The sequence below is a fragment of the Mobula hypostoma genome, chromosome 28 (genome assembly GCF_963921235.1).
Source record: "Mobula hypostoma chromosome 28, sMobHyp1.1, whole genome shotgun sequence".
In the NCBI taxonomy this organism is placed as follows: Eukaryota; Metazoa; Chordata; class Chondrichthyes; order Myliobatiformes; family Myliobatidae; genus Mobula; species Mobula hypostoma.
In genome coordinates, this window is record NC_086124.1 from 18,079,282 (window position 1) to 18,096,678 (window position 17,397).

Here is a 17,397-nt window from a genome sequence, read left to right on the forward strand (position 1 = left end):
CCAGGTGCCGTCTGTCCTGTTTGTACCGGATTAGTTCCAATTCCCCAGAAATTTGAATCCCTCCAGTTTGCAACATTTTTTTTTGCATGGACTAGTTAGGCAGAAAGAATTTTTTCCATACTCTTTAACTGTGTGACTCGAAACGCGCAGGGTTGACCACTGGTAGGCCTTGACCGTGTTCGGGGAAAGATTCAGTGAGTGAAACAAATAAGGAAATCGTTGTTAATTGGAGAGCCGCTACGGAGAAACCGGTCAGAGAATATTTTATACTTCAATAGAAAGGTTAATATAAAACAAAGGACAGACGTATGGGATTGCGGATGTTGAAACCGAGAGTACTGGATTACAAGTTATGCTTGGGGAAGTTTATATGTCAAGCAGCATTTGTAGAGGAAAACGAAAGTTTAAGGTTTCGAGTAGAGTCCTTCATGTTAACTGAAAATATTGAGGATAGATAGGCTGTGCAACTAAGTGAAAGGTGTGTTCTGAATGAAAAACTGGAAAGAGGTAGGTTGATCTCGGTCAGGTGCGGTATATTAGAATGTGGAGATAGGAGGAATGGAAATTAAAGAAATTCAAACATCAAACTGCACATTTGGTGCGGTAAAAATAATGAGAAAAAGTACTTTTAGAGCTAAAATTAAAAACTTACAATAATATGAGTCATTGTCAGCAGTTCAGGTCTTTTGCAACACTTCTGCTGTTTTTGAAATGATACTTCATCTATTCCTCTAGGTTCCTCTTTCTGATCTGCTGACTGTTTACAAAGGAGAGGGAAGCAATTTCCTGAGTTCAGAATCTTGTGGACAGCAAAACATGACTTACTTGTTAACGGTACTCACCTTAGGTAAGTGAAATGAATCTTTGTCAAACATTCCTTTTAATGAATGGTGGCAGGCTACCGCATTAACAGCAGTAAGAAGCAGGTTTTAGTGTCTTATGGCAGGGGAATGGGGAAAATCTGTTTGCCTGAACTGAAGTAGCGACTAAAATTCAAAAAATTATGTTCTTTAATTCGTTTTTACCTCATGGTTCAGCTAAAATCCGAATAAAACTTCTAAATAATGTCAATGTCTTCAATCCCTGGAGATCATACCTTCTTGTTCCAATCGATCATTGTCTCGGCAGTTTGCATCTGCCAGCTCTTTAAAACAAATGTCAAATTTGTTTTTTTTTTCCTATACTCTCTGCGTGCTTACTCGTTAAGTCGAGTTGAGTTGTGTTGGTTACTTTCACAAGGGTGATATTATGTTTTGGTATTTTCATCATTGAAAACCGTCATTCGCTTTAATTTGGTCCATCGAAATCATTATTAAAACATGAAAAGGATGGGGGTCCTGTGTCGCACGTCATACTTGGGAAACTGTCAATGTAGGGTGGACAAGTGAAGATGGCGATTTCAACGATTAGGAACACAATTATGTCTGCGTTAGCTGGAACCGTTACAAATTGATTAAGTTTTATATTAGCACACGAAAAATTCAAAGTTCAATGCAAATTTATTATCAAAGAACGTACATGTCGCCATACATTCCTCGCGATTTCTTTTCTTGCGGGCGTTCACAGTAGAATAAATTTGTATTTCTACACACAAACAATGACAGAGAAACAGCCAATCTGAAGAAATAAAGGCAACCTGTTCAAATACGATATATTATTATTAATATATTGTTGTTGTTTTTATTATTAATAATAATATTTTCGAAGTTATTTGAACAACTAAGAGGTCTATTGTTATGGTCGTACGTCATACTTGGGAAACTCTCAATGGTGGTAAGGCACAGTTTCTAATGGAAATAAAACATTGCACATATATGTTCCCCAGTTTGAAAGAAGAGGAAATATGTGGAAAGAATATCAGAAGCATTCATGTTACTGGGAAGTCTTTTTGCAGACTCTACACACAGAGTAAATAGCTTTCTTATAAAGAGTCATGTCAGCACATTTGGTATATTCACGTCCCTTGCAATTCTGTTCCTAGGACCCAGTTCTCATCGAGCATTGCACAAGTTTGAAACTGACCGCAACTGACTGCAGTTGCAACAAAATCCCGCGGTGCAACTGACGAAAAATCGAATTCCAGAATCAACCGTACGCTGTCAGCATATTTCCTCAGCTGCTGACGATCAAACCAATTCTTTGCGAAGCTTGCGCCTTTTAGTCATGGAAGTGCCCACTTTCGTGCACAGATCTAGAAGTCTCTGAAACACAGCTCTTTAATCTTGTCACCAGTGTGTAGGTAGAGGTAGAGCATATTGCAGCGCAGATAGTTAAGTGAAAACAAATGACGTCACAGACTGTTTCTGGTTGAATTCCTCAGAACCGATGGATTTTATGATTCTCATTGCGACTTGCTACAATGTATCTATCTTCAAAAAACAGCCAAAAATAAATGCAGCATAATCGATCGGCTGGTTACATCCATTTATTTGCTAGGTTGCTGCTAATGCTACAAATTCACTCAGGACTTTTCACGATCATCCCCTTTTACTCGCAGGGTTAACATTCTGCAGTTATAATTTCCAGATTCTCCAGTGTTTTGAGACGTACAAAATAAACTTTTTCCCCTGCAATATAGATTTTATGTTTCCTCATACCTGCGCACAACTGTCCCCGTTCATCGGTAATGTCATCATGGTAGGTCTTACAGAGTTAAACGGTAGGGTACTGGGGAATGTGGTAGACTAAAGGAATATGGAAATAGAGGTGCATATCTCTTTGAAAGTGACTTCATAGGTAGATAGGGCTGTAAACACAGCTGTTGGCAGGTTGTCCTTCATCCAGCCATCCCTCGTAAATCAAAGTATTGGATATAGATAATGGAATGTGTTGTTGACGTTGTATAAAATGTTGGTGAGGGCTAATTTGGAGAACTGTGAGCAATTTTGGTGATCCACCTACAGTAGAGATGTAAGCAAGGTAGACAGAGTACACGAAAAATCTACAAGGATGTTGCTGGTTCTAAAAGACGGCAGTTACAGGTGGAACATCCTGGGGAAGCTTTCACTGCTAACTTAATGATCTCTCTGTAGAAGCAACGCTTGCTTTATGATTAAAGATAACGGGTGCTTTGGAGTCTGAACTGGCTTCTTTGTTCGGCGGGAAATGAAGAGGGAAGATGCCAGATAGAACCGGTCGTAGGTTTCGACATGCTTGGGGAAGGGAGGAGCGGATTCAATGCCACGGAAGGTGGCGCAGTCGACTGAGCATTGGTGGCTATTACCTTTGGAAGAGCTGAGCTCCATCTTGCGCCCATTTGACTGTTTAATTATAATGCGCCATTTTTTTTGTACTTTTTGTCTCTATTAACTCTTTATGTAAGATTCATAAATATAATCCCTTTAATCATATGCAGTGTGCTGTCTGTGATTTCTTCGCAGTGAGTTGTAAGCGGGTAGCAAATTAAACGGCATCCGCAAAAACCGCGACTTAAGGGTACACGAGGTGTCTGAATCTCACGGGTTTGGCGGGAACTGAGAGTGATTTCCCGAGACTTACGCATCTAAGGAAACCAGTAGGATTTAATTTGTGGGGTTAACGTCCTAGATCGATTTCTTTGGATTCTGTGTGATTGCCCTGAGCATTGATCCAGTTGGTGTGTGCTTAAGCCTGTGTTAAACTATTGTCCGGGATTGTGATTAAGATACGTGGCTATGGACGCTGTGGGGTTGAACGATGGTGTGAATCCTTGGGGTTACCGGCAAGAAAGCGTGTGTATTGAGTAGGGTAGACATTCATAATCCCAATGAATTGTTAGTTCGGAGTTTAAGTACTGCAAAAGCATTACGAAACGTTACGATCATGGAGTTGAGAGTTGACAAAATGGCGGGCAAACACTGTTTTAGTTCAGACTAGCGCTAACGTAACGGCAGTGGATATGCCTTCTGCTATTGAGACTCCGGTAGGGGCGAAGTCGTGGATTGTCCATACTTTCTGGGTGGAAGGGAGTGTCGGCGAACGTGCCGAAACAGAAGCCGAGTTTCTCGCACACTGGGTGCCGCAGTCGACTGAATATTGGTCAAAATTGCTTTTGGAAGACTCGAGCTCTAACTTGTGCCCATTTGGCTTTTTAATTTTAAATCACCAGTTTTGCTTTTTTTTTTTTCTTTTCTTTACAAACCCTTTAGTTAGGATTCATACATATATTTCCTTCAATCCTTTGCAGTCTGCTATCGGCTATTTCTTGGCACCGAGTTGTATTAGGGCAGCAAGTTACACAGCATCCACACAAACCGGGGTTTGGGGTAGGAGAGCGCTCTCAATCTGGTTTTGGTGGAACCGGAGTGCATATCCCCTCGACGTATGCTTCGAGTAGAGTCCTTCATGTTAATTGAAACTATTGAGTTTCTTAAAACATTCTTAAAACGTGCATAGAATAGAGGTGCTGCTTCCCATGTCATGCTTGGGTACCTCTCAATGTAGGGTGAAAAATTCAAAGTACAATGCAAATTTATTATCATAGAACGTACATGTCGCCATATATTTCTCGCGATTTCTTTAATGGCGGGCGTTCACAGTAGAATTAATTTGTATTTCTACACTCAAACGATGACTGACAAACAACCAGTCTGAAGGAATGCAGACAGTCTGTGAAAATACGATATATTATTATCAATATTATGGTTGTTGGTGTTCTTGATATTATTATTATTATTATTATTATAAATAATGTCAAAGTTATTTGAACGACTAAGAGGTCTGTTGCTATGGTCGTGGTATAGGTGGTAATGCATAGTTCCCAAATGAAATAAAACATTGCATGTATATGTTCCCCATTTTGAAACAAGAGGAAATAGGTGGAAAGAATCTCAGAAGCATTCATGATACTGGGAAGTCTTTTTGCAGATTCAACACACAGCTTTCTTAAAAACAATCATGTCAGCACACTTTGTATGCTCACGTTTCTTGGAATTCTGTTTCTAGCACCCAGTTTTCATCGAACGTTGCACAAGTTTGAAACTGACCTCAACTGACTGCTTAGAAAGCAGTTGCAATACAATCCCACCCTGCAACTGACGAAAAATCTAATTCCAAAATCAACCATATGCTGTCAGCATATTTCCTTAGCTGCTGACTATCAAAACCAATTCTTTGCGAAGCTTGCGTCTTCTAATAATGGATGTGACCACTTTCGTGCACAGATCTAGAAGTCTTTTAAAAACACCTCTTTAATATTGCCACCAGTGTGTAGGCGTGTTGGCGCGTGGCCAAGTGGTTAAGGCGTTCGTCTAGTGATTTGAAAGTCGATAGTTCGGGCCTTGGCTCAGGCAGCGTGTGTGTCCTTGAGCAAGGCACTTAACCACACATTGCACCGACACCGGTGCCAAGCTGCATGGGGGCTAATGCCCTTCCTTTGGACAACATTGGTGGTGTGGAGAGGGGTGACTTGCAGCGTGGGCAACTGCTAGTCTTCCATTCAACCTTGCCCAGGCCTGCGCCCTGGAAACCTTCCAAGGCGTAAATCCATGGTCTCGTGAGACTAACGGATGCCTATATATATATATATCTATATCTATATATATAAAGTGTGTAGGTAGAGGTAGAGCATATTGCAGCGCACATAACTAAGTGAAAACACATGACGTCGGACGCTGTTGAATTCTTCAGAACGGATGGATTTTATGATTCTCACTGCGACTTGCTATAATGTATCTATCTTCATAAAACAGCCAAAAATAAATGCAGCGTAATCTGATCCGCTGGTTACATACATTGATTGACTAGGTTGCTGCTAATGCTACAAATTCAGTCAGGACTTGAGTTCACGATCATCCCCCTTTACTCGCAGGGTTAACGCTCTACAATTATAATTTCCAGATTCTCCAGTGTTTTGAGACGTATAAAATAAACTTCTTCCCCTGCAATATAGATTTTACGTTTCCTCATACATACGCACAACTGTCCCCGTTCATCGGTAATGTCATCACGGTAGGTCTTACAGAGTTAAACGGTAGGGTACTGGGGAATGTGGTAGACCAAAGGAATCTGGAAATAGAGGTACATACTTCTTTGAGAGTGACGTCATAGGTAGATAGGGCTGTAAACACAGCTGTTGGCACATTGTACTTCATCCAATCACCCCTCGTAAATCAAAGTATTGGATATGGATAATGGGATGTGTTTTTGATGTTGTATAAAATGTTGTTGAGGCCTAATTTGGAGAATTGTGAGCAATTCTGTCCACCTACCTACAGGAGAGATGTATGCCAGGTACACGAAAAATCTACAAGGATGTTGCCGGTTCTGAATGACCGCAGTAACAGGTGAAATATCCTGGGGAAGGTTTCACTGCTAACGTAATTGTCTCTCTGTAGAAGCAGTGTTTGGCTTATGATTAGATATAATGGGTGCTTTGCAATGTGAACTGGCTTCTTTTTTCGACGGGTAATGAAGTGGGAAGATGTTAGACGGAACCGGTCGTAGGTTTCGACACGGTGGGGGAAAGGGGGAGCTGATTCGATGCCGCCGAAAGTGATGCAGTCGACTGAGCACCGGTGAATATTACTTATGAAAGAGTTGAGCTCCAAATTGTGCCCATTTGACAGTTTAATTATAATGCACTTTTTTGTATTCGATTTCGCTATTAACTCTTTAGTTAAGATTCATAAATATAATTCCTTTAATCATATACAGTGTGCTGTCTGTGATTTCTTCGTACTGAGTTGTAGACGGGTAGAAAATTACACAGCATCCGCAAAAACCGCGATTTAAGGGTACATTAGCTGTCTCAATCTCAAGGGTTTGGCGGGACCTGAGAGTGATTTTCCCAGATTTACGCATCTAAGGAAACCAGTGGGATGTCAGTTGTGGGGTTAACGTCCTAGATCGATTTCCTTGGATTCTGTCTGATTGCCCTGAACATTGATCCAGTTGGTTGTGTGTTTAAGCCTGTGTTAAACCATTGTCCAGGATAGTAATTAAGATACGTGGCTACGTACACTGTGGGGTTAAACGATGGTGTGAATCCACAGGGTTACCGGCAAGAATGCGTGTGTATTGCGTGGGGTAGACATTCGTTGTCCCAATGAATTTTTAATTCGTAGTTTAAGAACTGTTAAAGCATTAGGAAACGTTACGATCATGGAGCGGAGGTTTGACAAAATGGCGGGCAAACACTGTTTGCGTTCAGACCAGCGCTAATGTAACGGCAGTGGATCTGCCTGCTACTATTGAGAGCCCGGTAGGGGCGAAGTCGTGGGCTGTCGATACTTTTCGGGTGGAACGGAGTGTCGGCGAGCGTGCCGGAACAGAAGCCCAGTTTCCCGCACACTGGGTGCCGCAGTCGCCTGAGTGTTGGTGAATATTACTTTTGGAAGACTCGAGCTCTGACTTGTGCATATTTGGCTTTTTAATTATATGCACCATTATTGCCTTTTTGTTTTCTTTACAAACCCTTTAGTTAAGATTCATGCATATATTTCCTTCAATCGTTTGCAGTCTGCTATCTGCTATTTCTTGGCACCGAGTTGTAAGAGGGCAGCAAATTACACGGAATCCACACAAACCGGAGTTTGGAGTAGGAGAGTCGACTCAGTCAGATTTTCGTGGGACCAGCGTGTGTATCCCCTCGACTTATGCAGGCAAGGAAACCAGCCGGGTTTCACAAGGAAAGATTGAATCGGTTAAGACTGTACTCTTCGGAACGTATAAGGTTCAGAGGAGATTTGAAATAATGAAGTGACTAGGTAGGGTAAATGCGAACAAGCTTTCTTTTTATAGTAGGTGGGTGGGAGTACAACCGGACTTCATGGCTTAAAATTGAATGGTGAAATGTTTTATGGGAACATGGGTGGGGTAACTTCTTCACTCAGAGTGTCAAAGTATGGAATGAACTGCCAGCACAAATGGTTAATGTGAGCTCGATTTTAACGCTTAAGAGAAGTTTGTATCGGGACACGGCCTATTATTTGCAAACATCGGGTGCCTGTTCTTGTCAAACGTACATAGGCTATGTGGCCATCAGCAACGCACACCGAACATGTGACTCTGGTTTCAAATCCAATTGTTGCATATCTTCCATCATTTCGCCACAACCAGTGTTATTTTCTCTTTGATATGTGGCTGTCATTTACAAGTGCCGCAATCTGGACTTTAATATTTATTTCAATAGAATAAATAAGCAAATAGAATAGGAAGTAAATAAGTAAACAAAGAAAAAAAACAATCACATAAACAAACAATTGAACGAATGAACAAAGAAACAAAAATAATAAATAAATGAATGAATGAATAAAACAGCAGATGAATAAACACATAAAATAGATAAATAAACAGATAGATAGATAGATGAAATTAGCAATTATTTATTGAATAAATAAATTAATATATAGGTAACAAATAGATGGATAGACGCTAATAAATAAATAAATAAATAAATGAATGAACAGATAAATAAATAAATAAAGAAAGAAATAAATAAATGAACAGATAAATAAATAAATAAATAAATAAATAAATAAATAAATAAATGGATAATTAATTAAATAAAAAAAGAAAAAAAAACAGCCAAGTTGACAAATGTGCACATATACAGACATCTTCGATGGCAATTTCGTTTTGATCTAAGTAGTCTCGATATACATCATGCATCAGCCTTGCCGCACTGATCCACTTAAATGTAGAAATAAAGTGTATGGTATTCAACATCTATTGGCTTACATCACGCAAGTCGGAACATTTATATTATTGGCAATCGACACTGCTTTCTACTTCACACAGTATTTCACTGAACATCTGATCACCCCAATAACTTTAATTAACATTATAATATCGTTTCTTTTCTCTATTTCGTCGATATTGATTTCGTTCCACTTGAATGAGGCTGTGTTCCAAACTACGTCATCATACCATATATAATTGGAGAATTAGTTTTTTGAAATACCCGACAAGCATTAAACATACTGCTAGCTGGATACATTTAATTATTAATACTATAATTGTATTCATCATCTTCATCATCATCATCATCATCATCATCATCATCATCATCATCATTATCATTTTCATCATTATCATCATCATTATCATCATCACCATCATCATCACCACCATCATCATCAGCAACATTTCATATCCGTGCCATGAGCTTGGAAATATGGTTCACACATCTGAGACACTTCGTGGGAGCAGAAAGTGAGACGACAGGGGGACTGCCGAAGCAAATAGCTCTTACAGAGCAAAAGAAGGGTATCAATGGGAATGACGCTTACCCAAAGATATCAGGTCGCTGAGCGATTGGTAGTAGTTAGAGAGTGAGGACATCGAAGAACAGCCTTGGCAAAATTAGGTGGGAGTTGCGCATTGTAGAGCAGTTGAGCAATGTCAGTTTATCAGGTTGACAGTAACCTCTACTCCGAGAGAAAAGGAAAAAAAATCAGGTTTGAGATGATATTTGTTTATTTAGCGATTCAGCTCGAAGGAGACCCTTCCAGATCTTCGGAAAACGCTGCGTCAACAATCTGTGACAAACACAATTAACACTAACATCACTACAGGCCAATTCACAATGACCAATTAACTTAGCAGGGTGGGTATTAGAGCTGGACGACTGACAATAACAGAAAAAATAAGTTATTGAAGTTGTTAATATCAATACCGCGTCTGAAAGGCTTTAGAGAGCCCAGATGCAAACTCAGATGCAGTTCCCCAGTCCTCTGATGGGCATTATTGTGAGAATACAGATCAAATACCTGCTTCTTCTCTCCAATCCTCCCAGCATACTTAAATCCTTCTTCTGTGTCCTGCTAAGTTCTACCGTGAAATCTAAGACGTGAACAGTTAACTGTGTTTCTTCTCCAACAGATGTGATTCAACTGCTGATAAATTGAAACATGATTTAGGATGCAAAATATGAAAGAAAAAAGCTTTCCTTGTTTCCAACGTGAAATTAATTAAGAATGCATTTCAGCTGTTGCTTTTGCAAAAAAAAAACCTTATTTTCTCCCTCTTGTTTCAGTGCTTCTGAAGGTTCAACAGATTGTTCGTTCGCAAGGTTAGTGACTTACTTTTCGAAATTATTATATATAGCTTTTCAAATGCGGTTAATTGCATTGTTCATTCATGGTGTGAATATTCGATTTGATGATGTCAAAGATAAAACTTTTTCCAATATTTTTGTATCTGTATGCTTTCACTTTTATCACTTCGACTGTATCTCTACCGCTTGCAGAACATTTTGAGAGTGATAGCGAATAGAGATATATTTGCTCGAAAGGTTGCTTGCGGTCATACTAACAGTCGAAAACAACAAACAAACAGTGTCTTTGGCCCTCCTCGTTAATGCCGTCTGGCTGGGCTCGTCCCTTCTGCTCGGGTTTGTTCCATATTGATCTGAAAGTGTCCTATCGAAGAACGTATCCAACAGCATTTTACATGCCATTTGGACACATTTATGTTTGTATCTGCCTCACCATTTCATGCTGCAGCTCGGCCCATATATTCTCTCTGTCTCTCTGTCTGTCTGTCTGTCTCTCTCTCTCTCTCTCTCTCTCTCTCTGTCTCACAAGACTGAGTCCTTTTGTGGAGTCGAGTCTTTCTAAATCCACTCCTCTCATCTTAAATCATTGGCACATACTGTGGTTTTTGGCTTTGTGACTTTGCGGCTTCGTAGCTTCTGTAAAGGAAATATTTAGCTGACAAATCTGTTAGATGTCTTTGAGGAAGTACCAAGCAGGATGGACAAAGGAGTGACAATAGATGCCACTTACTTGGATTTTCAGAAGACATCTGATAAGGAGACACATGAGGGTGTTTAACTAATTCAAAGTTTATGGCGATACATGAAATATACTAGCAAGAATAGAGGAATGGCTGACAGCCAGGAGGCAGAAACTGGATATTAAGGGGGCATTTCTGGTTTGCTGCCAGTGACCCATGGTATTCGTCTGTATGGGGACAGATATTTTACACATTGTTTTTCAGTGAATTCGATAATATATTTGATCGTTTAGTGGCAAAGCTTGAGGATGATACCAAGTGGAAAGGTAGGTACTGCTGAGAAAGCAAATTGAATACAGCTGGACTTAGACAATTTGGATGAATGTGCAAAAATATGATTGGTGGAACACAGTGTTGGGAATTGTACAATAATACATTTTGATAAAAGGAAAAATAGTGTGGACTATTATTTAATCGTGGAGAATGTTCAAATATCAGAAGTGCAGATGGGCTTAGGAGTTCTCGTGTAAAACTCCCGGAAGGTTAACTTAGAGGTTGAGTCTGTGGTAAAGCAGGCAAATGCCAAGTTAACTTTTATTTCAAGGAGGATAGAATAGAAAAGTAAGGAGATAATGCTGAGGCTTCATAAGACACTACTCGGGCCGCACTTGGAGAGGCTCTATGTCTCAGCAATAATGTGTTGTTTTTGAAGAGAGTCCAAATGAATTTCACGAGAATGATTACAGGACTGATGCGCTTAACATATCGGGAGAGATTAGAAGATTTAGGCCTATACTCGCTGGAATACAGAAGAAAGCGAACGGATCTCATTGAAACACAGCAAATTTGGAAAGCACTAGACAGTGTGGATGTGGAGAGGATGCTTCCAGTTGTGCGGTTATCCTGAACAAGAGGGCACAAGGTCCTGACGAAGGGTCTCGGCCTGAAACGTCGACTGCAGTCCTGACGAAGGGTCTCGGCCTGAAACGTCGACTGCACCTCTTCCTACAGATGCTGCCTGGCCTGCTGCGTTCACCAGCAACTTTGATGCGTGTTGTTGGCACAAGGTTCAGTCGCTTTGCATTCAAAATGAGGTAGTAAATTGGATTAGACAATAATTTTGTGTGAGAAACCCGAGATTGGTAGTAAATTGTTGCCTCTCTGACTGGAGGAGGACTTCTCAGATTTGCATATGCATCTGGTTCACCTGTGAAAAATGGGCTAAGTTAATGGCAGGTGGAATTTAATGCAGACTAGTGTGAGGGGTTGTGCTTCGGTTGGACCAACCAGGGTAGTCTTTACAAAATGAGCAGCGGGGCACTGAAGAGTGCTATGGAACAGAGATATCTGCGATACAGGTCCATAATTCTTTGAAAGTGACGTCACAGGTTGACAGGTTCGTTAAGAAAGCTTTAGCAGATTCGTCTTCAGAAATCAAACGACTGAGTGCACGAAATGGGATGTTATGTTGAAGTAGTAGGCGTTGGTTAATTAGCTGGAGGAAAGATGTAAATAAGCTTGAAAGGGAACAGCGAATAGTTAGAAGGATGTTGGTAAGTCTGAAGGACTTGAGTGTTTAGGGCAGACTGAATAGGTTAGAACTTTATTTCTTCGACAGTAGAAGATTGAAGGCAGATTTGAAAGTGGTTTACGAAATTCCAAGAGGTATTGCTGCAAGCAGGCATTTTCCACGGAGTTTGGATCGGACTGGATTCATAACTCTATAAACAAAATTGTGCCCTGAATATTATTTTGTATCCAGCCAATTATATATCCATGTTAATCTTTTTTAACCTTTTCGCTGAAACACGCATGCACATATACACGCTCATGCATATGCATGCGCATGTGCATGCCCACACGTTGTCTCTCCCTCGCTATGTTCTCTCATGTACGCTGAAAGAGACAGCGAGCGAGAGTGAAAGACAGCAAGCAAGAAAGTGAGAAAGAGACAGAGGAAGAGAGAGAGAGAGAAAAACAGAGAGACCGAGAGAAGGGGGGGGAGTGGGAGTGGGGGGGGGAGTGGGGGAGTGGGGGAGTGGGGGAGTGGGGGAGAGAGAGAGAGAGAGAGAGAGAGATGAATATGATTCGGGCAGCTAGATTCCCCAAATATCGGAAATTTTCAAATTCCTGCCATTTGTATGTACCTTTATCTTCTACCTGCTTGTTCCAATGTCAATGAATGCACTCACACATTCTGGTTCTGTTCCTTTATATTCAGGCACTTAGAAATCTTTAAAATCCTCTGCCAGAATCTTATCATCTCATTGTGAGGATGGAGGATCTTATTGGAGTGCTCCTACTAACTGTGCTTTTGAAGAGAGAGAGAGAGAGAGAGAGAGAGAGAGAGAGAGTTATTTGCCATCGATATGTTGAAAAGAGAGAGAGCGAGAGACGAAGATTAAAGGTTGGACTGTCACTTTAAGGCATTGGAAGTAACTTTGGATTTCTACTGAGTTGGGTTTGGAGGAAGCACCGAGCAGCTCGAAAGTTGCTATGGTGTCCGAAGGCAGGTTGTTGATGTTACTTCCAAGGACTTGCTGCCTGCTCGCATTCCTTTACAGACAAAGGAAGGAGGGACTCATTGAATGACAGGTGATGCTCAGCCTGGCGAAATAAATAGGAGGTCGGATGATACAGACCTCAGACACATGATCTGGACACTGAATGATCATTTTTGTGCCCGCAGGAAAATTGGGCTTTGGAGATCGATCAGGTGGATCGATCCAATCGCACTTATAGTGGAAGGAAGAAAAGGGGTTGACTGATGGGGAGTTGTCTATGTGTCCACACTCGCCTGGGTGATAGCTCCACCGCAGAAAACCGGTCTCCTTTGTTAAAGTCACAGTCGATGACTTGTAAAGGATTTCTGAGGACGACGAGAAGATCGACGGCATCAGCTCACCTGAAGACTCAAATCTCTCCCTCTGTCTCTCTCTCTCTATCCATCACTACTCAACTAAATACCACGAACTGAACTTTGTTCAACATCGTAAGACTGTATCGTTTAACCCCTAGACTTAAAGAAGCTTGGTTTTCATACATATATTTCCACACTTACTGGTTTACGTACTTATGTATTTAATCATAGTTAACCTGTGTGATTTATCTTCATTTATATTACTGTATTGCGTAGTTACTAATAAATATTATTAGTTTATTGCAATACTGGAATCCAAAGTGGTTTCTATTTCTGCTGGTTTCTTTATCCCCGTCGCGAGGTACGTGACAAAATTGGGGTCTCGTCCGGGATATGAACAAATTGGTCGGGAGGTTGGTTTGAATTGATTGGGGAAATTTCCTTGTGATTTGGCTGTGTGGAGTATCAGCAGAAATGGAGTGTGAAGTCAATTAAAAAGTATGAGTTGCTGGACACTGCTAAAGAATTGAGAATTGAGGTAAAGAAGGTTGTGACTAAAGTAGAAATTCATAGAAAAATAGTTGACTATCATATAGATAAGGGAACGTTTGATGAGGAGGTGTTGGAGTTGTTAGTGGAAGGTGAACCTACTGAGGATGAGCTTCAGCTTCTGCTGGATATATTAAACAGGGAGCATGACTTGAAATTAAGACAGCTCGAGAGAGAGGCTAGGGAGGCAGCAAAACATAGAGAAGAGGCAGAAAGAAAGAGACAGCTCGAGAGGGAGAAATGGCAATGTGAAGGTCACGAAGCAGAAAGGCAGAGACAGTTTAAAAGGGAGAGGTTGCAGCAGAGAGGTTTAGAGTCGGACCCTGATTATTTTTACAGCTCGGAAGGGCTATTTTTCTGTGAAGAATTTAAAAGTTGTGTTCCTGATGAGGGAAGCAGCTGCAGAGGATGACCCTACCCTGAAGGGGTTTGATAAGAAAGCAGACGAAGCAGTTTTAATCCATGAGGTTGAGTTTACTCCTGAAAAGAGTTGGCCAGAGAATAGCTGGGAGGTTCGAGATGACCTTGAATTTGAAACTGGGACAAGTGATAACAGCACCGAAGAGGCAGTTGTTCCAATTGAATGTGTTCAGGTTGTTGAAGTACCTGTGAGTTTACAGGATTCTGAACCTTATGTTAAGGCTCAGTTGAAGTTTGATGTGCCTGACCTGGTTGGAAAGGAATGCAGTTTTTGTGTGTTAGATGATCTTGGTTCAGTGAATAAGGGGTTAAACCTGGTACCAGTGGAATGTGAGGATTCTCAATCATTTGTAGTGGACCGTGTTTTAAACGTTGGTGAGGTCAATGCTGTTTGGAATTAATGACAAAAGTGCTGTTCCTGGACTTTTGGATAAAGTGCTGGAAAAGGTTGGATTGGTTGCGCGACTTTTGACCCTGCTTGCAGGACAGAGGCCTGCTGAGACAGGATGCGCTAGTTTGTTGAATTTTGTTTGGACATGTGGAAGTGAGCACCTGCAAGGTCATAATGTTATGGAGAAGGAGTTAAAGAATAATTGTTATGATTTTGGAATGGAAGTTGCTATGGAAGCAAGGCATAGTAAAGGTCGAAGAAAGTTGATGAAGAGATTGTTAGCCTCTTTCATAATGTTTACGTAATTCTCATCAGCCTGATGATGATGCAGAATTTGGTAAACAATGGAGGCATGTTGACAGCTTTCCAAGTTAAGAGTGTTTCAGCAATGCAGCTGATGAGCAAAGCTGCCATTAAGGCCTGCAATAGCAAGACCAGCGGTTTAAATTATTATGATGTGTCACAGACTTTTCTACCTTCCAGATTTCAGCAGGACTTAAGGGTAGTAGAATTGATAAGAGTAAGGTGTATAAGAAAGGTTTGTCTTTATTGAGGAAAGAATTTACAGAGGAACAGAAGCGAGATTCTGGAATGGTGGCTTTCAGAGAGATAGCTGTCACAGGAGAGGAGGTTCAGAGAGAGTCAGTGGGATGTTACCTTAAAGATGGGGTGTTGATGAGGAGATGGAGACCAGCCACAGTGCCTGCAAGTCACGTGGTGGTTCTGGAAGGTTACAGGGCTGAAATTTTAAACATGGTTTACAGTATGCCTTTAGGTGGATATAATGGAGTGAGAGAGACAGTGAATGGGATTGTGAAGGAATTTTACAGGCCTAGTTTAAGGAATGATCTAGTGAATTGTGTGGGCCCATGGTAAAAGACTGCCGCTGGTTATCGGTATGTGTTAACGATTGTGTGTGCTGTGTCTAGGTCCCCTGAAGCAATGTCTTTTAAAAACACCGAGACCAAGACTGTGGTAACAGCATACAGTAAGTTTTACACTCTAGTACGTCTGCCCAAAGAAATTCAATTTGACCAGGGTAATAACTTTACTTCGAGAACATTCCTGGTTATAGCTAGAGAATTGGAAGCTAAACACATGGTGTCATTTACATATCACACAGAGCCCAAGGGAGCCTTGGAATGGCTCAACTCAACTCTTAAGACCATGAGTAAAGGACATTGTGTGAGAAATGGGAAAAATTGGAATGAGGGGTTCCCCTCCTTTTATTTATTGTTGGAGATTCGATTCAGAATGCAGTGAAGGGTAATTTGTTGGAACCTATGTTCAGTTACAGGCAAAAAGAACCTTTGACCCTGCTCAGAGAACTCTGGAAGGGATTTAGTAAGCTTTGTGTCCTTGCTAAGGAAAGTTTACAAAATGGTCGAGTCAAAATAAGACACTTGTTTACTGGAATTGCAGCTGGGAGAATTGTTCTGGAACAAAATGGAGTCGTGAAATCTGATAATGGAATGGAAAGACATGTTTACCCATTGAATCTAGACTCACCGAGATGTCAGAATTCCATTGTTTTGAAAAATATTACTGATAAGGTCCATCAGTTGGACCTTAGACCGCAACAACAAGTGAAAGGACTAATGGGGCGTTTGAAATGGTGCACAGGTGATATAAAGAAATAAATACACATTTTGTGAACCTGAGTTGTAGCATTCATTAAAGTGATTCCATAGTTTCGGTTGAGATACCCAGTTTCTGAACGACGATCAGGAATACCCCTAATAGTTCTTGTGAACCGTTTTATCCTTCCGTTTCAGGCGATGATATGAAGAGAAATTTCCGTTCTATCTACCAGCAGTCTAACACAGCTGACAATGATAGGTTAGGGTCCTTGCTTGGACGTCGACTATGTCCTCAAAACTTCGATACCAAAGAACGACATCGCAGTCCAAAACGCACATTTTAATTCAATCATCAGATATCAGGGCTTATAACCGATTCACGTCAACCAAAACTTGGTGTCAAAGATGACGGGGAGAAGGCAAGAGAATGTAGTTCAGAGAGAGAATATACGATCGATGGTAGATTGCACAGCAGACTCGATGGCCATTCTGGTCTAATTTTGCTCCTATTTCCTTATCGACGTTCACCCTACGATGAAACTCACAAGTCTCTCGCTGTCGGAGTGATGAGAATTGAGAGTTCTGTGGTTTCCAATGACCCGGATTCAATTTTAAATCCGGAACAAGGTGTCACAGTTATGGACGTGTTTGCTGCTAGTTCGTTTTGTTGTTGTTAACTGTTCCGTAGCAGCTGCAGTGCATCGATATGCTGCCTCAGTCCCTCACACGGTCTCGAAGGCGCTGCGGCTGGATGCACTTCACGCATCTGTAGTTCATGGGGATCTCCCTGGACACCAATATAAGAAAGTAAGAAAGTAATGTGACGAGAATACACATAAATTAAGATGTTTGCTGGCCTGGGCTTGCACCAGTGGCATCAGCAGTTGGTCTGCCACCTGTCCTCAGGGGAGGGAGAGATAAGGAACACAATGAGACAGCAT

The 17,397-nt window shown here is 41.0% G+C and overlaps 1 protein-coding gene across 1 annotated transcript in view; it reads left to right on the forward strand.

The window, feature by feature from the left end:
- Positions 1-409: 409 nt before the first annotated feature.
- The window catches only part of LOC134338832 (uncharacterized), a 169,941-nt gene continuing 152,953 nt past the window's right edge, over positions 410-17,397 (forward strand). Inside the window, 3 exon segments of the mRNA XM_063034935.1 lie at positions 410-507; positions 736-847; positions 9,956-9,991. Of these exon segments, the coding sequence (XP_062891005.1) occupies positions 490-507; positions 736-847; positions 9,956-9,991 (166 nt within the window). The 5' untranslated portion in view covers positions 410-489.